General features: G+C 62.6%; 1 protein-coding gene across 3 annotated transcripts; it reads left to right on the forward strand.

Moving 5' to 3' along the window:
- The first annotated feature begins 996 nt into the window (after window positions 1–996).
- On the forward strand, window positions 997–22,237 carry SH2B2 (SH2B adaptor protein 2). Of its 3 annotated transcripts, none has more exons than XM_070362380.1 (8): window positions 997–10,951; window positions 14,248–14,349; window positions 15,919–16,010; window positions 17,352–17,443; window positions 17,552–17,710; window positions 18,505–18,713; window positions 20,800–20,971; window positions 21,717–22,237. In XM_070362380.1, exons 1-8 carry the CDS (start codon window positions 10,046–10,048, stop codon window positions 22,061–22,063), a joined length of 2,079 nt encoding a protein of 692 aa, XP_070218481.1. In that variant the 5' UTR covers window positions 997–10,045; the 3' UTR covers window positions 22,064–22,237. The 3 variants fall into 3 exon arrangements, with proteins under 3 accessions (XP_070218481.1, XP_070218483.1, XP_070218482.1); XM_070362382.1 differs by having other exon boundaries at window positions 998–10,951; window positions 17,555–17,710; XM_070362381.1 differs by having other exon boundaries at window positions 999–10,951; window positions 18,508–18,713.
- Window positions 22,238–23,554: the final 1,317 nt, after the last annotated feature.

Genomic DNA, 23,554 nt, shown 5'->3' on the forward strand with positions numbered 1-23,554 from the left:
GGGGGCGGGGCCGGCGCGGCGGGAGGGGGCGGAGCTAGCGGCGGGGGTGGGGCCGGGAGGGCGCGCGCCGCACGGGAGGAGGGCAGGAGCGGGAACCGGGGGGCGCGCGCACCGCGCGGGGCTGAGCTCGGAGCGCGCGGAGCTCCGCCGCCAAGACAGCCGAGCCGGGGCCGCGCCGGGCCAGCGAGGAGCGCACTAGCCTTCGAGGTTGTGGACGACGAAGGGAGGAGCCGCCGCCAACTCCAGCTCCCGCCTGGAGGGAGCCTGAACCCGCCGCGGGCCATGAGCCGCCGGGCCCCGGGAGGCCGGCCGCGGTCCGGGCAGCGCTCCGCCGGCGCCCCGGCCCGCTCGGCCGCAGCTGCGCGCCTGTAGGTACGGCCTGCTTGTCCTCCCAGTTCCCTCGTCCCCCCAGTCCATCACTCTGAACCCGGTCGGTCCCTGAGGGCGAGCGTGTTGTGTGCGCACCGCTGCTCCGGGGAGCGCGGCCCCACGCGCTCCAGTCCGCGCGTGTTGTCTTTGTGTGCGCGGGTGGGAGGGAGCGCGACGGAGGAGATGCGCCCCCGGCGGAGATCGGCTTCTAGACCCCCCACCCCCCGCCGCTCCACCCGCCACCAGCCCGGGCTGGGCGGGAGTGGCGGGAGGGGCCGAGCAGCCTCGGAGCAGCTGCGCCCCCCGCCCCTTCCCAGGGCCGAGGCCCGGTGGTGGGCGAGCTCGGTGGGCCCCCTGGAGGAGGGGGTCTCTGGCCAGGGCTTGGGGTGGAGGGCGGGGCGCTGGGGGTCTCTTCCCTAGGCTGCGGGGGCGGGGGAAAGGCCGACCTGAAATGAGGGTGCGGGACACAGGAGGGACCCTGTCCAGATCGGCGTCGCCCGGCCGGCACGCCCTCCATCTGGCCCAGGCCTTCTTTCTCACGGTCTCAGTTCCCGACCCGCCCACCCCAGGAGCTCTCCGGCAGCCCTCGGTAGTGTGGGGAGGATCGCTGCGGGCGCCGGAGAGGCCGGCTCCTTTAAGAAGGGGCGGGTTCGTGCCCTCCATTCAGGCCCTCCGGCCTCGCCATTGATGAACCTGCGGGCGGCGCGGGGCTCGGCACCGCGCCAGCCAGCGGGCCGAGACCGGGCAGAGGCGGGGACCCCAGCGGCCCACGAAGTGCTGTCTTCAGCGGGGAGAGGTCTGCAATGACTGGGACCCCTCCAGAACCGCGCAGGGCGGACTCGACAGCCTCGAGAGTGACCCGGGAACAAAGATAAGCCAGTTGGTGCAGGGGAGAGCCTTAGGGCTGGGAGTCAAACCTGGAGTGAACCCTCCACCGTCTGCCCTTTGAGCCTCCATCGTATACCCAGTAAAATGGGGGTGGTGGTGCCTCCCTCCTTGCTGGGTGACTAGCAGAAGTTGCCCCCCCAACACAGGTCGCTGAGCATGGGGTGAATGGGCACCCCTGAGAGGGTCGGAGAAGCCAGGGGGTGGTTATCCTAAGAGGCTTTGGCTGCCTCTGTTGCGGGTGCGGAGGGGGGAGGATGATCTGAACCCTCCCATCCCTGCCCCCAATTTTGAACAGATCTCTTCCATCCTGGCCTCCCTGCTCCATCCAGGAGGCCAGTTGACTGGGAGTGACCTGGAACCTATCTGCTCTAAGAACTTTGGGGGAGGTCTGGCAGTCGGGGGCAGACGTGGGGTTCAGGGTGTTTGTGGGGTTTGGGCGACAGGTTCCCACCAGCCGCCTCCCTCCACTCCTCTCCCCCTCTAGAGGGCGTGAGTGAGAATGGGCAGGAGATTCTCATGCGGGATAACTGAATGGGTCTAAGTGATCAAGAGTTAATGCATGTGCTTTTCTTCTTACCCTTACTCTGAAAAAAACCTGTTTAAAATTTTTTCTAACCCCCTCCTCCCTGCTTTGTGGGTCTCCTACGGAGAACACACAAAAGGGTGAACTTCCCTGGGAGGTGGGACCCCACCCTGGTGGAGCCCTCCCGCCCCAGTCCCAGGGCTGAGCGGTTGGTTTCGAGCTGACTGCTGCTGGCTGAGGGCGTCTGTGCTGTTTCTCATGTAATCTTCACAACAACCCTGGGGCTTGGTACTATTATTATCCCCATGTTGCAGAGAAGGAAACAGATTCAAGGAAGTGAAATGATTTGTCCAAAGTCACTCAACCAGTAAGCCAAGCTTCCAAACCACCTCTCTGACGAGAATCCGGTTCCTACCCCTTGCACTTGCCTGTCTATTCTGGGTTGTAGGAAATTGGGGGTTGAGGGACCTTGGGCCTCCTGCCTGCTGTCCCCATGGCATTCAAAGGTCCAGTCTTAGGGCCTGCCTCGGTTCCTGCTCCTTCACTACCTGAGTAGGAGTGCAGGGGCGATGGCCGCTTTGGGAACTGGGGAGGTTTCTCTTCCCCCGCCTCACCTGGGTGGGTCTGTTTAATGGCTGAGCTCTGTCCCAGGGGACAGCAGGGTGACTCTTCAATATCTAGGGGAGGTCGTGGCCACACCTGTCTTTGGGCAAAGTGATGTGTGGGAGTACAGCATCTTTGGGCTCCTCCGGTTTGGGCTCCATTCTCCCGAAACTTCCAACCCACTGTGTCGAGGGCCGGCCTCGGCGGGTGTGACACCCAGCTGGGGCTCATGGTCTGGTGGAGAGGACAGGGCACCGCCATACAGTGTTGTGGAGGGATGGGGGGTCAGGCAGAGACAAAAGAGGGTCCTTGGGCTCAGGGCCCCATCAGGTACTGGGGTAGAGGAGCAGGTGAGGAGATGCTGGGCTGCACGTTGAGACCCCAAGCAGTGGACAAGCAGGGGTTGGAGGAAGAGGATGTATTAGAACTTGGAGGTGGTGAGTTTGAGGTGCCTGGAGATCAGCCAGGCTGGGAGATCTGTTGCCCAGATGCCCGGGGAAGCTCTATAAGCCTCTGCAGTACCCAGGGGTCTGGGATACTCAACCGAGGGAGGTGCTGAGGTCTCAGGAGCCACCGGTGTGTGTGTTGTGATAAAGCCAGAAGGCAGACTGGTGGGCTAAGTGGTGGGGGTTGAAGGGGGTGTCCGGCAGATTTCAGGGGCTGGGTCACTGCCCAGGGAGGTCTGGGAGGGGTGTGAACCGGGCCCTAGGTGAGATCCCTATCACTGGGAGAGGAGAGACTGCGGGGCCCAGGCCAGGGCTGGAGAGGGGTTGGTGCGTCTGCTCCACACCCCAAGAAGGGCAGGGCCCGTGCAGCTAGAGCCATCCCAGCCTGCTCTCCACGTCCAGAGCCCATCCAGGAACTGTCCAGCACCAGGCACTCCTGAAGGAGGACAGACTCCCCCTAAGCCCCGAGGCCCTGACACAGCTTCTTGCCCTGGATCCCACTCCCTGCTCCTCTGACACTGGCTTCCTGCAGGGCCCAGCCCTGGCTTCCCCTGCCCCCCTCTCCAGGAGTCAGAATGGCTGCCTTCTTTCCCAGGGCGGGGCCTGGGTTCCCCTATTGTGCCCTAGGGTGAGGGCTCCCCAGGGACAGGGCCCTGTTGGGAGCAGCATGTGCTGTAGAAAGGGACAGACCTGAACTTGACTCTACATGACTCCTTTCACCCATCTGGGGCCCTGGACCCGCCAGCATGGCTCCCGACCCATAGGGGAGTCCAGGGTACATCTGGGAATGGGGGACCAGTCACCTCCCTTCCCAGAACCTCACTTCCTCATTTGTGTGATGGGAGAATCCTCCCTTCCTGGCAGGGAGGAGGACGTGAGGGCAGGGGCATAGCCCCGCTGGATGTGGGTCCCGGCCTAGGAAGATGACCTTGGCCTCCTGTGGAGCCTGGATTAGTCAGGGGCTGGGGAGGAGGGGCAAGTGGCGATCTGGAGAAACAAGGAGGTTCGGGAGGAATCCTCTGCCCAGAAGAGTGGGAGGAAAAGAGGGAATGAACACAAGACATTAAGGAAGTAAAAGCAGAGGAGCTTTGATTTTTTTAAAAATTGCTTATTTAATCCTCATAACAGCCCTTTGAGGTCAGTGCTGTTTTACCCACTGATTTGATGCATGAGGAAACTGAGGTCCCCCAGAGGCTGAGTCACACAGCGCAGAAGCGGAGGAGCTAGGATTCAAACCCAGCCAGTCTGGCTCCAGATCTCAGGCTTTTAACCACTCCACTGTCCCACGTGTGAAACAGTCAGATGTGGAGGAGGGGAGATGCCCCGGCCACGGGGCCCCTGTGATGTGAGCAGCTGTCAGCTGCAGCTCTGGGGGTCCCCTAGGACCGGGGTCTGCAGGTCCCAGAGCCAGCAACACTTGTCAAGGTCAGGGGCATTGGTGACATCCTGGGGGCTCAGCGGAAGGGCTTCCCTGGTTCCATGATGGCAAAGGCTGGGAGTTGTGTGGCAGGCCTGACGGCACAGGGCTTTTAACAGCCGCCTCCCTGAGACAGTCCTTGGCACCGGCCTTGGGCCAGGAGCAGGCAGGTCTGCATGGGCGAGCGTGCACTTTACAGCTATGGAAACTGATGCTCGGAAAAGCCAGGACCACCTGAGTCCCGTGCTGCCCCTCCTTCCCACCACACACATATACGGGGTAGAGTATTAAGAGGGCTCTTAATCCGCACCTGTCCCTGCGTGTCACTAATCAGAGCAGCCTCCTCCCCACACCCACTCTGCAGCAAAGTCCCCACCCAGTCAAGAGCATTAAGACCAGAAATCATGCCCACTTCTGCCTCCTGCCAGGGCCACAGGTCAGCACAGGTGTTCTGGGTGGGGAAGGTCTGGGACTTTCAGCCGCACCTCCCTCTCGAAAGAGACCTTGGTTCAGAGCCTGCCCTGTGGGGCACCTTCTGAGGGCCCAAAGGTTGTCTGTGCTGCAGGGGACAGGGTGCAGACAGCGGGCTGAGGGATACGGACCCAGGAGGCCACGAAGGCAGCTGGAAGGAGCCTTGGTGGTAAAGTGCACAGTCAGCTGGGCCGGGCCGGGTCCGGAGATGCCCAGAGGACAGGACACCAGTGAGCATGGTTGGGGCCGGCTTCCTGGAAGGCCAGGAGCAGCCAAGGGAGACCCTGTCTCCTCTTCTTGTGTTGGGGGTGCCCCAGGAGGAGGCCTCGGTTTCCCCACTGTATGTGGTTCACAGCAGGGGGCAGGGCGGGCACTGCCCAGCCCAGAACAGAGCACAGAGGAAGGGTGCCACTCAGGCCCTGCCCCCTGCCTAGGAGGCAGCCTTGCTGGGTGCTGGGTGGCTGGTTTGCTCTGCAGGGCTGCCATCCCTTCCTTGGGGGTCTCGGGCAGTAGGGAGGCCAGCTCCAGCTGGGGCTCCCAGGAACACCCCCTCCCCCGCAAATGTGGCCCTGGGCCCTGCTGGTGCCTCCCCGCCCTCCAGGCTGCTGCCCACCGCACGGTCGATCGATTGGTCGCCAGCCCATTAGCGGGGTGGCTAGGCCGCCTCATTAATATTTTAAGGAATGACCTGGCCGAGGGGTCCGGAACTGCGTGCCACTGGGGGCTGACGGCTGGCTTTCTTTTTTTTTTTCCTTTTCCAATTGTCAGCGCTATTTTTACCACCGGAAGGCCAGCCGCCCCCTCTCCCCAGCATCTAACCGGGGTGGGGGTTGGGGGATTCTCCCATTTGGGTTCTTGGCAGAGGGGTGAGGAGAGTCCACGGCTTGGAAAGGCACCAGGCAGGGACATGATTAGGCTTCCCTTCCCCGCCCACCCCTGCCCTGCCCTGCCTCCCTGAAGCCCCCCATCCCATCGCCCTCCGGCCCTGGCATGATGGTGTCTGGGAAGGCTTCCTGGAACAGGAGAGGGTTTTTACACAGCCCAGAGAGGGGGCAGAATTTGAATAGTCAGCTGAGTGAGGCAGAAGGTCCAGCCGGCTGGAGAGCCATGCAGGCAGAGACGGAGGAGGGAATTCCCGTGGAGCTGCTGGAGAAGGAGGAACCCTGGGCCCGCTGGCTTCAACCCATAAACCTTCCCCACCAGCCCAGACCGTGGGGGCCAGTGACGGCGCCCACCCTGCTTCTGGGACCTTCGGGGTCCCCTCCCCCTGAAGCTCTGTTTTTCGCACCCCTGGGCCTGTGGTCCCCTCCAGAATGACTGATTGGGAGTCACCCTGGCGGGTCCCTGGAGACTACCTCCTGGCTCCACCCAGAGGTGAGGGGAGCCCCAGCCCTGCCTACAGGGACACAGGGATCGGAACACTGCAGAGACCACCTCCTACGCTGTCCTTCCAGTGAAGGGCAGTCCCTCAGGCTCATTTTTTTTTAAAATATTTATTTGATTGCGTCGGGTCTTAGTCGTGGCATGTGGGGCTCTCTCATGGCTTAGTTGCCCCATAGCGTGCATGAGTGCTCAGCTGCTCAGTCGTGTCCGATTCTTTGCGACCCCATGGACTGTAGCCCACCAGGCTCCTCTGTCCATGGGATTCTCCAGACAAGAATACTCGAATGGGTTGCCATGTTCTCCAGGGGATCTTCACGACCCAGGGATTGAACCTGCATTGCTGGTGGATTCTTTACCTCTGAGCCATCAGGGAAACCCAGCAGCATATGGGATCTTAGTTCCCCGACCAGGGATCAAACCCGAATCCCCTGCATTGGAAGGCAGAGTCTTAACCACTAAGGTGCCAGGAAAGTCCCTCATCCTCACTCTTAAAGTGAGGAAACAGGCCCAGAGGTTGGAGGTGAGGTCAGCAGCCCTCACCCAGAGAGCAAAGATGTCAGGCCTGGAGCCCAGTTGAGCAGTCGCGGCGCTTGGTCTCTGCCTGTCTGGGCCCCCAGGCAGTTGGGGACAGTGCTTCAGTGTCCCTGCTGGCGCTGAGCCCTCTTCCTTGTGGCTTGCAGCCTCCCTTTCACAGGGAGCCATGCCTGTAACTAGCAGGGCCAGCTCCCTGCTGGCCCGCTGCCCGTGGCTTTTACCCCTGGCTGTACCACCCCTGTCACTTCTGCGTAGCCCCTGCTGGACCCAGGGGACATCGAGGGCTGCTGGTCCGGGCATCGGGCCCACGGGCTCCTGAGCCGCCAGCAAGTGGTTGGGGCGGGGAGGCGGGGAAGGCAAGGCAGGGCCAGTCTCAGTGCTTCCCAGGCCAGTCCCTGCCCAGGGCACGGCCATCGCCCCCTGCCCTTGGCAGACTCCTCTCTGAGTCCCGCCCCTGCCTCCAGTGAGGCCTAGCTGGGCCCCCTCCCCATCTCGAGAGCCTCTCCTGCGGCTCCTGTCCCTGCACTCGCCGTCTTCTTGCTAAGAGGACTCTGGGCCAGCCGGAAGGGGGTGGGGGGGACGGGGATCGATGCCTGAGCTCACAGTGGGACCGGCTTCCTCCCCACCCCGACCTGCCCCATGAGCTGGTGGGCAGCATCCTCACCTGCTGCCGGCTAAGGGGCGAGCCCCTCCCGGGCTGCCCTCTCACCTGGTCTGACCCGCCTTGGTGGTTGCAGCGGAGCAGGAATATCAATGCACCCTGTGGGGAGAGCTACCTTGCTGCGTCAATGGATGGGCTCGGAGCCCAGGGCCGGACTTCCCACACATCCTCAGGGACCCGTGTCCCCATCCCACCCCCAGAAAGGCCTGCTTGCCGCACGTTCCTGCCCCACCCTCACTCCTGGCATAAGATTCAGACCTGCCTTCTGCCCCCAGGAGTGCCTGTGGTAGATGGGAGACAGGCAGACGCTCTGCCCTTAGCACCTCGCTAGCTGGACACACAGGAGGGGACTGTGGGAGCTCAGCCTGGGCTGGGGAGGTCAGGGAAGGCTTCCTGGAGGAAGTGGCCCCCTGAATTCATTCTTGAGGGCTGAGTGGGAGTTAGCCAGATGAGAAGGGAGGAAGGGCAGGGCAGGGGAAAGGCCCAGCCTTAAACAAGCTCATGGGTGCCTCAGCCCCACTTCTCCCCAGCCCCTCCCCTGTCCTGAAAAGTCTCCCTCAGGTTACTGCTCCTGCCTGCAGGGAGGTCACTCTTGGTCCTCTTTGCTGGCCTTCCCAACTCCCCGCTGGATGCGGCCTGGGAGTCTCTGAGCAACCCGCTGGTTTGGAAAACTGTCTTCCGGGCTCAGTGGCCTCCTCACAAGGAGGCCAGCTAAGACACTGTTGCCTCCCCCAGGGCTGTGCTGTGGTTACTGAGTGCAGGTCGAAGGCCGAGGTTGCCCCCCAGGTGAGAGGGAATCCCCCCGTGCCCTGTGGCACAGAGGCCCTGCGGATGATCTCACAGAAGTGGGGGAGCTATTTTTACCCGGCATTTAATTACACAGCTTGAATCCCAGAGGACAGATGAGATGGTGCTCCCAGGAGCTGTGAGGGAAGGGCCAGGCCAGGAATCGTGGGGATCCTGGGGAAGGCACGTGAGGGCACGACCCCTCCGTCTCAGTTCCCCTTGCACCCACCGGCACCCCCAGACAGGGCAGGTCCACGTTGCCCCACTTTTTCTCCAGTAATTTTCACCCTGGCCTGTTGCAAGGGGGAGAAGCATAAACAGAATGAATGGCCTGTGCCCCCAGGAGGGGTGCCACCTGGGGGATGAGGAGGCAGGGCACCCTGATGACCAGTCACGCACCATGCAGTCTGGCGATCCTGAGTGAGGAAGGGTGGAAGGGCCTGGCGACAGGAGGCGGAAGCTGGGATTCCCGGATTCAGGCCTCTTCAAGAAGGTCCAATTTGGATGAGGTTCAGGAGGAAACAGGGCTTCCCTGGTGGCTCAGATGGTAAAGAATCTGCCTGCAATGCAGGAGACCCGAGTTCAATCCCTGGATTGGGAAGATCCCCTAGAGGAGGGAATGGCTACCCACTCCAGTATGCTGGCCTGGGAAATCCAACGGACAGAGCTGGCTACAGTCCATGGGGTCGTAAGAGGCAGACACAGCTGAGCGTGTGCACACACACACACACACACTGGAGGGAACAATTAGAGAAGGTAGTCAGTCCACCATAATGGTAAGAAGTATGAAGAAGCAGCACCTTCCAGGCCAGTATGAAAAGATAGTCATACTGGATCCACACTGGGAGGTGACCCTCGAAGTCTCTGAGTCGGCGTGAGAATCCCAGACTTGTCACTAACAAGCTGTGTGTTCTCTGGCCCTGTGTGAGGGCTTGGGCAGTGACAGCTGTGACATGCCTGGTGTGTTGAACACATCCATCCATTCATTCATTCATTCAGTGTTTACTGAGTGCCTGCCACCTGCCCAACACTGGGGACATAGCCACTTAGAAGATGTCAAGACTGCTGCCTCGTAGAGGTGGCATTTCCAGGGGAGGGTGTGGTGCCTGGGAGACAACACAACCAAGCAAATGGATAAACAGTATGAGATGGGGATACACACTGTGCCAAAAAGTAAGCACGCAGGATCCCAGTTCCCTGACCAGGGATCCAGCCCACACTTCCTGCAGAGGGAGGATGAGGTCTTAACCACTGGACCACCAGGGAAGTCCTGAGACCTTCTTGTTCTAATGGAGTGGGGGTCAAGGAAAGCTATCGGGCAAGATGGTATTTGAGCAGAAACCTGGAGGACATGAGGCAGTGTGAGGGAAAGGACATTCCAGGCACATTCAAGAGAAACTCTCAAGTGCAGAGGCCCTGGGGTGGGACTCGGGTGGGACTCAGGTGGGACCTGAGCAGAGGGCAACAGGTAGAGTTGTGGGAGTCGGATGGAGGCAGGTCACGGGAGGTGTGGGGGCCAGTGGCTTTTACTCTGAGTGGCTTGGGAGCCATTGCAGGGTTCTGAGCAGGGGAGGGCCTGATCTGTCTTTAGAAATGGTGACTGGGTTTCTGGGTGGAGAACAGGCTATGGGGGATAAGATCAATTTCCAGAGGGGGGTGCGGAGGGAGGGCAGTGAAGAGGCGGCTAAGGTACTGCTGGTTGAAAAGGGGTTGCCTGGGTCCCGGACAGCAGCCTGGATGGTAGTGAGTGGAGGAGGAGTGGTGTTCTTGGCAAGTTTCAAGGGCAGAGCCAAGAGGGTTGCACATGACTTTTTCCTGTCCTCCAAACTTCCGGGACCCTCAGAAGAGGATCACTGGAGGCTCATTAGGGACCCCACTTGAAAGCACCTGTCATCACGGCCTCCTGCCCCAGACCTAGGAATGACCTTGGGGTTCCCTGAGACTGCTGTTTGAAGAGAGAGTGAATGGAGGGGGGCATGGTCCCCCTCCCTCCTGCAGACACATGTCCCACCTCCCCGGTTGTCCTCACACACTGGAGCTGCCGAGAAAGGCGGCTGCGCACCGTCCCGGGGAAGCGGGAGCGGGTGGGCGCTCCGATCCAGGGGTGGGGAGTTGACTCACCGGCTCCTCTCGCCCGCAGCCTCCGGGGCTGCGATGGGACGGGAGCCATGAATGGTGCCGCCCCGGTCCCGGTCCCGGTGCCGGTCCCGGACTGGCGGCAGTTCTGCGAGCTGCACGCGCAGGCGGCCGCCGTGGACTTCGCGCACAAGTTCTGCCGCTTCCTGCGGGACAACCCGGCCTACGACACGCCCGACGCCGGCGCCTTCTCCCGCCACTTCGCCGCCAACTTCCTGGACGTGTTCAGCGAGGAGGTGCGCCGCGTGCTGGTGGCCGGGCCGGCGCCGCCCCGAGGGGCGGCCGAGCCCCCGGACGCCATGGAGCCCGGGCCCGCGGGGCCCCCGGCGCTCAAGGCCGCGCCCTACGGCCACTCGCGGAGCTCGGAGGACGTGTCGGCGACCGCGGCGGCCAAGGCTCGCGTCCGCAAGGGCTTCTCGCTGCGCAACATGAGCCTGTGCGTGGTGGACGGCGTGCGCGACATGTGGCACCGGCGCGCCTCCCCCGAGCCCGGCGCCGCCGAGCCCCCGGCCGAGCCGCGCGACAAGTGGATGCGGCGCCTGCGGCTGTCGCGGACGCTGGCGGCCAAGGTGGAGCTGGTGGACATCCAGCGCGAGGGCGCGCTGCGCTTCATGGTGGCCGACGACGCGGCCTCAGGCCCCGGGGGCGCCGCCCAGTGGCAGAAGTGTCGCCTGCTCCTGCGCAGGGCGGTGGCGGGCGAGCGCTTCCGCCTGGAGTTCTTCGTGCCGCCCAAGGTGAGTTGCCCACCCCTTTGCCCTGGGAGAGGGGATCGTGGAGGACCAGGCTTCCAGCACCCCTCGGTCTTAGCTGGTAGGCAAAATGGAGTATTCCGGGTCAGGAGATTGGAGTCCGGGCCCACCGCCCCACAAGTCATCCCTCAAGCCTGCGAGGGGTCAGAAAGACCCTCTGGCTACAGAAGGGGTTCTGGGTACTGTTCTAGGCGGGGGGCGGGGTACGGGAGAGCCTGGCTGCCTGGACTCCTGTCTTCCTCACCTGGAACCGCTGGGTGGCTGGAGCCTCCCCAGAGAGGCAGGCAAGGAGTGACAGTGGCATGCCCGGGGCCTGCCGGAGGTCTGCAGTCGGGCTCAGTAGACATCTGCCTGACAGCCAGGCTCCAGCCCAGCCCCGGCCCAGATGACTCCCTTCTGGCCCAGGTTTCAAAAGCTGTTTCTTGCCTTTAGCAGCATCTTGCTCACCTGAGTGCACCACGCCCTCCCCTCCTCCTGGGGGTCACCATCAAAGCTCTAGGGGCAGCTTTGGGTCTCCTGGGGCAGGCAGGGGGAAGAGGGGGCAAACCTGCCTTGTTTGGAAGGAGGGAATAACTAACCATAGTGCCCGCTTTCTGAGGGCCGTCATCCTCCCAGGACCCCAGCAAGGTGGGCATCAATGGTCCCCAGGTCACAGAAGAGAAAGGAAAACTCAGGGAGGGGGTGTGGCGGCCCAGAGTCACAGAGCTGGTGGATGGCAGAGCTGAGCTAATTATACCCATCACCCCGGTGGTCCTGGGAACGAAAGGAGCTGGGAGGCGGGAGCGTGTGCTGGTGCAGCAGCCCCCAGAACCGCCCAGGGCCCCCACCCACCTCTGGGCCCACCCTGTCCCCAGGGCCTTTAGTCACCCTGAGTCTCGCCTCCTTCCCCACCTCCCTGTCTGTCTATACTCCCCATCCTCTTCCTTGCCTCTCTCCCCTTGGAGGTGGATGGGGTGGGCTCCCCAAGGTCTGGGGCCCATGAACCATAGGAGAGGTGATTTCCTAGGGGGACACACTAACTCTCTGAAGCACTCTCACCAAGTCCCAGGACCCCCCAGACTTCCCAAGAGCTTTCTGCCTGCCCAGGCCCCGCCTTTAGGTCCCTGAGAGAATCACAGACCACTAAGCCCGAGGCCACCGCTCGTCAGACAGGGAGACCAAGGTCCAGTGAGGGTGGGAAGCGGGATGGAACTTGCCCAGGGTCACCCACAGGGCAGGGCTTGAGCGCCTCTGTGCCCTGAGTGGCAGCCGCAGCTGCCCGTCTGAAAATAGCTGCCCTCGAGGGAGGGGATGTAACAGCTGGTGCCCCCTGCATGAGCCCCTCCTGAGCCCACCGCTCACCACTGGCAGAGAGCAGGGTTCCTGGGGGGCCACTTTCCCAACCTCTGAGCAATCACCTTACCAACCTCTGAGAAAGGCCAGTGGGTTCCTACCCCCTGATTTGGCCTCAGACCCTCCGTTTTTCATGCAAATGTTTGCAAATTCAGGAGCGACTTCGTGGGAAGGGGGAGCAGGCCTGGCGAGGGGTCAGATCCCATTTCACAGATGAGGTTGATCTAGGATGTATGTGCCCCACGGGAAGCCTCAGCTGACACTCCTCCCACCTTTGAGTCCTGTTCACCCACCCATGGTCCAGAGCTCTTCCTCCTCTTGCCCCTGGAGGCCTAGCTGCACCCTTGGAGCTGATGGGGCTTGGGGTCTACAGGCTCAGGGATTGTTTCCGGGACCCTCAGAGTGCCCTTTCATATGGCCCGTGTGTGTCAGACCTCCAGCCCCCTCACCCGCCCTGCAAGAAAAGTCTCCTGGACCCCAGGTCCCCTCATAGCCCTAGGCCGGGCCCCAGGAAGATGCTGGCCCCCTGCCATCAGGGAACCACCAAGAAGCTGTTACTTGCTGGGCTGGAGGGCCAACCCCAATGGAGTTAGTGCAGGATGCTCTGGGGGCCCCGAGGAGAAGAAGCCAGGCTGCCTAAGTGTTGACCAGTGGACAGGACCCCAGGACAGGCATTGCTGGCAACTCAGGCTGCATAAGCCAAGGCCTGGGGTCGTCAGTGGAGAAGGAGATGGCAACCCACTCCAGTATTCTTGCCTGGGAAGTCCCATGGATGGAGGAACCTGGTGGGCTACAGTCCCTGGGGTCGCAGAGTCAGACACGACTGAGCAGTTAACAGTTTCACTTGGGGCATGAAACAGGCTGATAGCTCCAACCACGCAAGTGGGAACAGTGAGCCGGAGCAAAGGGAGAGGCAGACGGGCCTCCAAGGCCAGGCAGAGGATCCAGCGCCTCTGGCCAGCGAGAGCCCCGTCCAGCTCTTCTCTGTGGACCTGTCTGTTCTACCCGATCCAGGACCGCAGGCCCCGCCTGGCTGGCTGGCACAAGGGCCTGCCGTGGTCAGCAAGCCCGCAGTCACCACCCCGAGCCCAGCCGGACGCCTGCTGGATGGCAGCCAGTGCTGCCAGGAACCCCCACCCGCCTGCCCACTCAACGTGGGGCCCTTCCCTTTCCTCCTAAGAAAGTCCCTGTCCCAGAGCTCAAGCTCTGCCAGGAATCTCAGTCTCAAGCCAGCCCGGGGGCCTTCGGGCCAGGGCCAGGAACTCTGGGGCAGAGTAGGGGGGCAGGCACAGAGCGGCCCTCCCAGAGAGTCCTGCCAGCTTACCTCTGTCAAATCCCACACTGGCCTCTTTTCTTCCACCTGGCGACACGGCCCTGCCCAATTCCAGGAATCCCATTCTGCATCAGGGTCTCCAACCCTGTACTGTGGTAAATCTAATCTGAAGGAGGAGACGAGCATTTTTTTTTTTTTAAATGAACTAGAATAGAAAGTGTCACACTCCATCACACACAGTCAGAGTAAATATTATCTGGTGAAACGTGTGTTTCAGAGATATTTTTACCTAGGTGTGTGTACTGGGTCACCATGTCAAATGTATTTCTTACTATAGGTCAAGGTGAAAAATGTAAAAACCACAGATCTGGTGGGTGTGCTGGGCGGAAGGGTGGCCAGAGCAGAGCTCACCCCACCTCAGAGCTTGGAGGTGGGAGACCAATGTCCATCCCAGCTCTGTCCCTGACTTGCTGTGTGACTATGTGAGGAGGTCCCTCCAGTTCCCAGGAACACCCTCAACTTACCCATCCGTGAAATGGGGATTGGGACACCTCCACCCGAGGCTGCCTGGCATCCTAAGCTGGGGCGGCTCTGACCTCTGAGAGTGGGGGAGGTGAGAAAGGACTTCAGGAGGCCCTGGGGCCACTGTCTCACCGCCCTTCGTCTGGCCTCCCAGGCCTCCAGGCCCAAAGTCAGCATCCCCCTGTCGGCCATCATCGAGGTCCGTACCACCATGCCCCTGGAGATGCCGGAGAAGGACAACACGTTCGTGCTCAAGGTGAGCCCCACCCCTGGCCCTGAAGACCCCTGTGGGGGTGAGGGTGAAGGGCCAGCAGCAGGGTAGGGGCAGGGAATCCCAGATTGGGGGGTGGGGGTCCCAGGACCCTCCACAGATGTCAAGCTAGGACGTGAATCCTGGCCGAGCTCCAAAGACAAGTGGCCCAGGTGTCGTCCACCATGTGGGTCCCCATTCCCATTTCCTCCTGGGCTGGGGGAAGGACCTGAGTTTCACTTCCCCTCTCCCGCCCCTTCCCCCACTGGAGTCCCGCCACCCACATCCACCCCATAGGCAGGAACTGGTAGCCAGCCTGCAGCAGTTATGCAAATGCCCCCGTCACCAGCACTGGAGTGTGGGAACCCGCCCGGCCCCACCACGGCACAAAGGCCCTGAGGGTGGCCAGGGAGGCACCCCAGTGAGCCTGGGGGCTGCCCGTCCTTTTCCCAGGCCCCGCTTCGCCGGGGTGGCCTGCTCGGGTTGCTGAGGACACGGCTCTGGGCTGCCAGGGCTGTGGCCCCGAGCCTCGTTGGAGAATCAGAGGGTGTTTGTGAGGCCAAGTCCCCAAGGAGGCCTGGTTCCACCCACCCGAAGCTGCATGGAGGGGCGCCCCACCCCACCACCGCCCCCCCCCCGCCACCCCACCTCCTCTCCAGGGGCCCAGTTGGGTTTATGTTTTTACTCGGCCCTGTTTGTTTAGTCATGAACTCCTGTATTCATTTAACAAACATTTGCCAACCCCAGACCCTGAGTCACCCAGGCTGGGGGCTGAGGACATGGCCCCTCCCTGCCTGGCTCTCTCATCTGCTGGCCTTACTCCTGACATCCGGGTGGCCTCTGTGTCTCAGTAGGCTCAGGAGTCCTGAGGCCACGGCGCCCACCTGCCAGGCCCGCTCTGGGCCTCAGTTCCCCATCAGTTCAGAGCAGGGTGGAAGTCAGTTCCAAGCTCTGATGGGATGGGAATCCCACTGCTCTTTACTAAACAAGAAACTCAGAGGCCAGGCCTAGGCATTAGAGACCTGGGTTCAGGTCCCAACACCACCACTGAGCGCTCCTGTGACTGAGCCAGTTAGCGGACCTCTCAACCTCAGTCTTCCCATCTGTACAATGGGGAAAGTGTCACCTCTCTCTCCTGCGGCTGTTGGGAAGAGTTTATCAGATAGTGTGTGTGCCTGATCACCCTCTGGGTTGGGCTTTCTCCTCGCTTCCCTTCCGGAGGCTGCTTACCCCTGGGGCATGGCCGCAGAGGCAGAGTTCCAGGTGCAAAGGCAGGCGAGCCCCACCACTCAAGGCTGGGCCTGCTGGCCCCCCACAGACTCAGGGTTGTGATGCCTTTCTCCCACCCCCACCCCAGCCCTTACCCAGCACGGCCTCCTCGGGGGCTGCATCCACAGGGCCTGAGGATGACCTCAGTCATCCCGGTGATTTCCGGCGGTGGGCCCAGGGGGAGGGGCTGCTGCCTGCGTGGGCTGCCCTCTGCTGGGGACCCCACTGTCTTCCCAGCTGCTCAGACCAGGGAGCTCCCCCCGGGAGCGGGATGAACCTCTGGACTCTCGACACCCCCCTCCCCAGGTGGAGAATGGAGCAGAGTACATCCTGGAGACCATCGACTCCCTGCAGAAGCACTCGTGGGTGGCTGACATCCAGGGCTGCGTAGACCCCGGGTGAGACCCCTGGGATGGGTAGACAGGGTGGGGGGCCTACGGGGCTGTGTCCTGGCTGGAGCCTTCATGGGGAGCACCTTTCTGGTGAGGGCAGGAGCTGAGCTTGAGAAATGGGCCCTTCTCACAGCAGTCCAATTCAGGTGGGTGCTGGCCGGGACCCTCCCTGTCCCCACACACCCCCACTCCCAGCAGGCTCTGTAGGTTCAGGATCCCGAGGCCTGGAGGGCAGTTGAATCATCTTGTTCTCACTCCCAGGGGAGGCTGAAACCATGAGGAGTTAGACAGATGGTAGTGACGGTGAACCCAAAGGGCCGGGGATGGAGGACCAAAGGGGAGGCCCCCTAATCCAGTCCTGAGCTTCAGAGAAGCTGTACTGGTAGAGGGGCCCTTTCTCTGAGGCTTAAAGAAAGGGGGGCCTGGGCCAGGCAGAGGGGGCTGGGGGCAGAGGAGGGCAGTGGAGGAGCGCGAGGGCCTGGGACCCGCGGGGAATGTCAGCACCGGGGAATGTCAGCACCGTCGGGTGGCTGGAGTTAGAGCTAATGAGGCCGCGCCTTTAGCCCGGGAAAGCGGGTAGGTCTGGGCAGCGGGGAGCCATGGCTAATAATAAACCGGGGGGCAGAAGGACAGCAGGGAGGCTGGCTGCGCCATCCGGGAGAGGTTCCCCAGCCCAGGACTAGGAGGGGCGGGCAGGGCACCGGCCGAGCTGTTGGCAGCGGCTCCTCTGGCTAATGGAGTGAGCCAAGCCCAGGGGGAGGGGCTGTTGCTTGCTAATTAACAGCTTCATTTAAGGAAGCACAATTAAAGTCCTGAGAGCCTCCCAGGCGCCACCCCCCCCACATCCCCGAAGTGGTTCTAATCCCTCCCCTGCCACCCTCCCAGCCATCTGCTCCGCACACTCTCTGCCTCACCCCCGTGAAGGTGAACCTCACTTTGCGGGTGTTTCAGAGCCGCCACAGATGGGGAGACAAAGGCCCGGGGGAAGGGAGGGGAGGGGCCGGCCCAGGCCCCACCCACCCCGTGTCCCGCCCCCAGAAGGGGTCCTCCGTGGGATCCTCAGAGGCGGCCAGCCCCTTTTGGGGGTTAGCGGGTAAGGGGTCGTGTGACCTCAGGAAGGGCTGCACGCACTTGGAGACCTATCCATATGGCCCAGTCACTCACGTGGTGGCCACTGAGCAAGCTGAGGGTGTGATCGCAGGGACACGGAGGCAGAGGGACCCAGGCGAGCCAGACAGAGCAGATGCTGGCCGCGGGACAGTCAGCCTCTGCCTGGCTGCGTGAGCAGACCGCGGTCAGGGTCCGAGTCGCACGGCCGAACACAGTTGGGCTTTCTTGCCTTCGCAGGGACAGCGAGGAAGACACTGAGCCGTCCTGTGCTCGGGGAGGCTGTCTGGCCAGCCGCGTGGCCTCCTGCAGCTGTGAGCTCCTGACGGAGGGTAGGTGGACACAGAGCTGGCTGGAGCAGTGGAGGGCAGGGCTGGAGACTGCGGTCGCTCCAAGGTGGCCAGACAGACACGCGTGTTTCTAACCTGCTGCTTCTCCAGCAGTGGACCTGCCCCGGCCCCCAGAGACAACGGCAGCCGTGGTGACAGCCCCACACAGCCGCGCTCGAGAGGCCGTTGGCGAATCCCTGGTCCACGTCCCGCTGGAGACCTTCCTGGAGACCCTGGAGTCCCCAGGCGGCAGCGGCAGCAACAGCACAGGTGCGATGGGGCCCTCCCTCTTCCTGCCCCTGCCCAGCCCACAGGCACCCACAGGCCCCTCCCAAGCCCTTCCTGAGCCTCCGAAGCTGTGACCTTTCAACCCCCTGGGTCCTTTGCACAGCAACTCGGTAGTTTTGGCTTTTGCAGGCCGGGCTGGGAGCCTGACCCCTCCCATGGGCCCCAGTTTCGGTAGAAAATACTCACGGAAAGGGGTACCAAGGGTCAGAACCAGGGGGATGGGGACAGACACTTGATTTGTTCCCAAGTTTGTTGCTGACCTAAGAGAGTGACCCCAGGAAATTAAGCAACCCCACCAATTTTTTCCAGAGAAAACTGCTCGGTGATTGTGAAATAAGCATCTTCTGATGTTATACATACAAGCAGATAGCCTGAAGTCTGCACCAGCTGGGGCTATTGAGGACTTTAGTTACTGGTTCATGAAGTGCCAGGACATTTAATATCTCTTGAGTGAGAACAGAAACCATTGGCCACTTGGCTGTTAACGAGACAAGAGGCTCCTGTTCCCTCATTTGATACATTCTCATCATTAAGCTATTTGCTAAACCAGACTTGTCAGTTTAAATCTACCCTCTGTTAGGCTATCATTTTCTCCTCTCTGTGCCTCGGTTTACCTCATACATTTAGTGGGCTGGGTCCACTCCCTGCCTAGTTCTCAGTTATTCAAAGAGCATCTTACCTGCAAAAACCCAACAAGCTGATCAAGATGACCCATACCTGTTCTGCTTCCTGTGGCCCCTCCGTCCCCACACCCCTCACTCTGCCCTCCTCTGCAGCAGAGGAGGCAGCAGAGCCAGAGGCCCAGGCCGAGGCTGAGCTGGAGCTCTCCGACTACCCCTGGTTCCACGGGACACTGTCACGGGTCAAGGCAGCTCAGCTGGTGCTGGCGGGAGGGCCCCGGAACCATGGCCTCTTCGTGATCCGCCAGAGTGAGACCCGGCCTGGGGAGTATGTGCTGACCTTCAACTTCCAGGGCAAGGCCAAGGCAAGTTGGCGAAGGGGTGCTGTGGGGGCGCACACAGGGGAAGCCTCCAGCCCGGGGTCGGCGGTGGGGGTGGGGGCGGCCCCAAGGCTGCACCCCTGCCGGGCAGTAGGCTCCCTGGGGGTGGGGGCGGCATGGCTTCCCACAGGCCAGGCCTGCTCCTGCCTGTGCTGAGCGCATGCCTCCCTCCTGCATCTCCCTGAGGGGCTGCAGGCTGCCCCAGCCGTGGTGTCTCCACGAGCCGATGGGGTCCTGCCTGTGGCTGAACCCACAGGAGGCTGGGCCCTTCTGAGAGTCTGGCTTTGACCCTATGCATTGGGGATCACGTAGCACTGGGGCTTCTGAAGGTCTCCACCTGGAGCCACCTGGGTACAGGGGCTGGGGTCAACCAGCACCCCTCAACCCCACACAGCCCCTCTTCTTCCCTGCTCAGCACAGTTCACCAGCCCCTCCTGGGCACCAATCCGGGCCAGGCCTGTGCTCAGACCAGGCCGGGGGGTGTGGAAAGGAACCACACAGTGGGCCCCAGAGAACCAGGCAGGAGGAGCTGGGCAAGAGAGCTTTGGGGAGCAGAGGGCACCAGGAGGCTCCTGACCCCACCATCCCCACCAGCCCCACCAGCCAGAGTAGGAAAGGACCTTGAGGATGGATGGGGAATCCTTGAGGTGACGACAAGTGAAAGGGTAGGCCAGACAGGACAGGGCCAAGCCCAGATGGCGGGCTCTTGAGGAAGCGCCCTGTGTGCTAATAATACCTAAGGCGCAAAGGGAAACATGACAGAAAGTCCAGTGACTGTTGGGGGGGCGGGGGTGGTTAGAGTGGGCAGGAACCTCAACTCCCCTCTCCTCAAGTTTCCGATAAGGAAACAGACCCAGCCCTGGCTCCTCCCAGGACACGGGTTCCCGTCAGTCCCCGCCAGAGGAGGGGGCACCCCAGGACTCCCGCTCCAGGCCTGCACTGGGCCAGCATCCCAAGCCTGGGCTGGCCCGGCTCAGACCGCCCCCCACGACCCCTGGCTCCCTGGGCAGCATCGGCCCCACCATGGAACACTTCTTTCCCTGCCAGGGCTTCTCTCTCCTGTTCGTAGGTGCCCAGGCTAGCTCCCCATCGCAGGCACACCCTGAAACCCTCCTGTCACCCCCCTTCTTGCCACACACACCCCAGGGACAGCCACTCTTCCCCATGTGGGATACATTCGGAGCAAAAAGGACTGAGCCCTATGGCTCACCCACCATTCAAGACCACAGGCCTGGGCATCCCCCCTCTCCCTGCGGTGCCTGGCCCAGGTGAGCCCAGTTCCCCGGGCTCCTCCTCGACAGCTTGGATGAGTGGCACCTGTGGCCACGCCCCCAATCAGCCTGGGGTTGCTTCCAGCCTGGACCTTAGCTGGCCAGGGACGGACAGCAGACCCCTAGCTGGGCTGGGAGAGTCACCCCAACATGAGTTCTATTCTTAGCTCTATGCCAGTGGCTGTGGGTGAGTCCCTCCCGCCTGTGCCTCAGTTTCCCCATCTCTAACACGGAATCTCTGGGCTTCCCTGATGGCTTAGACAGTAAAGAATCCACCTGCAATGCAGGAGACCCAGGTTCCATCGCTGGGTCGGGAAGATCCTCTGGAGAAGGGAATGGCTACCCTACTCGAGCATTTTGCCTGGAGAATCCCGTGGACAGAGGAGCCTCCCAGCTACAGACCTTGGGGTCACAAAGAGTCAGACACAGCTGCTCAACTAATACAAACAAAACACGGCATCTCTACCTTCTAGGGCCTCTGGAGACTAGGGATGGACGGGGTGCGTGAAGGCCCTGATGCTGGTGCTCTCGGGATAGGGACGAATGCATTCCCCCTCCAGCCCTCGCCTGGCTCTGTTACCCTCATGCCCATCCCCGCTACCCACGTGACCCGCCACCGGCGTGACCCTCCCCTTCCCGAGACGGGGCTCCTGGGTGAGAGGCCCTTGCTCTGACACCACCCCCATACGGCCCCTATGAGACCTGGCCCTCCCCCTGACCTTCAAAGGCACTTGCCAGTCAGGGGCGGGTCCAAGCACCCCTCCCTCCCCTCCACTGACCACGCCCATCTCTGCCCACAGCACCTGCGCCTGTCCTTGAACGGCCACGGGCAGTGCCACGTGCAGCACCTGTGGTTCCAGTCTGTGCTTGACATGCTCCGCCACTTCCACACCCACCCCATCCCGCTGGAGTCCGGGGGCTCTGCCGACATCACCCTACGCAGCTATGTGCGGGCCCAGGGCCCCCCACCCGGTAAGACACCCCTAACCCGGCCCGCGCAGACGGACGGGTGGGCAGTGGGGGAGGGCGTCACCCTGCTGGCCCCCGCGGGGTGAGCACCAACCAGGTCTGGTACCTGTTGTAAACCACCTGGACCAGCCGGATGGGTGGGAAAGACAGCCCCAGCGGATCCGTGTCCGGAGTAAATTCCTGGCGGGCGGAAGGGGGCGCCCGCGGGCGTCCCGGGAGTGGGTGGAGTCCCTTAGATCCCGCACGGGTGGGGCTGAGCGCCGAGGGCTAAGGAAGGCAGCCTGGGAGGGGTGAGTGAAGGTGCGGGGCACGCGGGTTGCGCGTTCGTATGTCCGCCGCACCTACGAAAAATGGAAAGTGTCAGTCGTGTCCGACTCTTTGGGACCCTGTGAACTGAGGCCCTCCAGGCTCCTCTGTCCATGGGATACTCCAGGCGAGAATACTGGAGTGGGGTTGCCAGCCCTCCAGAGGATCCTCCCGACCCAGGGATCGAACCCGGGTCTGCTGCATTTGCAGGCAGGTTTTTTATCGTCTGAGCCACAGCCGCCTATACCCAAGACTTTCTCTAGGAGGTGGGCTGGAACTAGGGGCGCGGGATTTGGGGTCTGAGCCTCCCTGTGTGATGCTAGGTCACCCGTTCCTGGGGCGCTGGCCTCTGCCTGCACGCTGCTGGGGCGGGGGAGGGGGCAGTGCGTGGAAGGAGGGAGGACCCGGGCTCGGCCCTGACGCCCGCGGTCTCCCGTTGCAGACCCGGGGCCCTCGCCCAGCGCCGCGCCCCCGCCGCCTGCCTGCTGGAGCGAGCCGGCCGGCCAGCACTACTTCTCCAGCCTCGCCGCGGCAGCTTGCCCTCCCGCCTCGCCCTCGGAGGCCGGCGGCGCCTCGTCCTCGTCCGCCTCGTCGTCTTCGGCCGCTTCGGTGCCCGGCGCCCCCCGCCCCGCCGCCGAGGGCCCGCTGAGCGCCCGCAGCCGCAGCAACAGCGCCGAGCGCCTGCTGGAGGCAGCGGGCGGGGGCGCCGAAGAGCCCCCCGAGGCCGGGTCAGGCGAGGGCGCCCGGGGCCACACGCGCGCCGTGGAGAACCAGTACTCCTTCTACTAGGCGGGCGCGCCGGCGCCAAGGCCCTGGGGCCACCGGACCCGCCCCCGGCCACGGGCGATGGCCCACGGGCGTCCAAAGCCGGCCCCTGCCGGCCCCCCGCCCCGCCCGGCGCTGGGTGGGAAAAGCGAAGCTCTTCAGTGAAGACATAATGTTATTAAAGAGCCTGTTTTAGGGACTGCACCTGGCTCTCCTGTCGTCCTTGCCTGGGTCCCCGCTCCTCCCGGGCCTGGCGGGGAGGAGGGGGCGCCGCACACCGGCTCCCTGGGGAGCCTCCGCCACTCAGCTGTGTCTCAGGGGGCCCGGCCTCCCCGTTGGGCGAGTGAGGCTAGGAGACAAGCGGCGGCAGTACCTGAAAGGTGCAGAAATAAAGCGCTGGGCCCAAGAAGCCCACAGGGATTGGGGAGGGGGCTTTGGCAGAGCTGGGCCAGAGGTGGAGTTGAGCTTTGGGGGTAAGAACGGGAGGTGGGGCGGGCAGAGGAAAGATGAGGCGTGACAGTAGGGCCGGTGAGAGCGGGACCCTGGAGAGGAGAAGGACCGGGACCTTGGCTTCCTCACTGAGGTCCTGGCAGTGTGGACAGGAATCCTCCGCACCATCCCACTGGGGGACTGGGCAGTTCGAGAGGCTGGGGTTCTCACCTTTGATCTAGATTCAAACTTGCAGCTGGCCCAGAGAGCCTCTGACCCCACTCTCCCCTGCAGGCGGAGGTCCAGCTGTGGCTCCCACCTGGAGACCCGGCCAGCTCCAGGTCCCAGCACCCCACCCTCGGGCAGTGGTTCTCCTGAGAAGGATCTTGTTCCTGCTGAGCCAAAGCCCCCACCCCCTCCCCCCGTACAAACTCAGCCTCCCCCCTGGGGCCACAGACCTATGGTCCCTCTGCCCAGGAGCGCTCCTGTAGGGCCTGCATCCGTATGCATCTCAGAGCCCCAGACAGTTCATCCTCCAGAGACCGCCCCTGCAAGCCTTCCCCCATATGGGGGGCTACAGCGCCCCGGAGGGCACCCAGAGCTTTGCTGCCTGAGTTACCCAGTCCCGACTCCCACGATGACCAGGAAGTGACCTGGCTTCACCCCTGCTGCCACCACGGTGAGGGAGTACCAGGCTGGTGCTCAGAACAGCCTGTAACTCAGCTTCTGGCGTCCCCATCCTTGTGGCTGGAACCCGTCTGTGCTTTTGCCCTGGGCCCTGGTGGGTTGGGGTCTACACCAGGCCAAGTGCAAACCGCCATCCCACAGAGCCAGGGTTTGGGGTGAGGCTCAAGCTGGACAGAGGACAGGGGGCTGGTGAGAGCTCTGTCTGGCTGCCATCTGCCTCTCCATCAGCTGGTGTCTCCCCTCTGGCAAAACAGGTGAGCCCCAGACATCACCCCCAAGCCTGAGGCTTCATCCTTGCTGCCTCAGTGGAAGGGTTTGGAGGTGACCTCATGGGCAGAATGGAGACTTGAATGTGTGGTCTGCCATTCTTCAGCTGTCTGTCCCTCCTTCCTGAAACGA

Source organism: Bos mutus, chromosome 25 (genome assembly GCF_027580195.1).
Source record: "Bos mutus isolate GX-2022 chromosome 25, NWIPB_WYAK_1.1, whole genome shotgun sequence".
Lineage (NCBI taxonomy): Eukaryota > Metazoa > Chordata > Mammalia > Artiodactyla > Bovidae > Bos > Bos mutus.

Coding starts and splice junctions, on each gene's coding strand:
- SH2B2 (XM_070362380.1), top strand. CDS start 10,046: ATGGAGGGGGGCATGGTCCCCCTCCCTCCTGCAGACACATGTCCCACC. Junction 10,952..14,247: donor AGTTCTTCGTGCCGCCCAAG/GTGAGTTGCCCA, acceptor CTGGCCTCCCAG/GCCTCCAGGCCCAAAGTCAG. Junction 17,444..17,551: donor CTGTGAGCTCCTGACGGAGG/GTAGGTGGACAC, acceptor CTGCTTCTCCAG/CAGTGGACCTGCCCCGGCCC.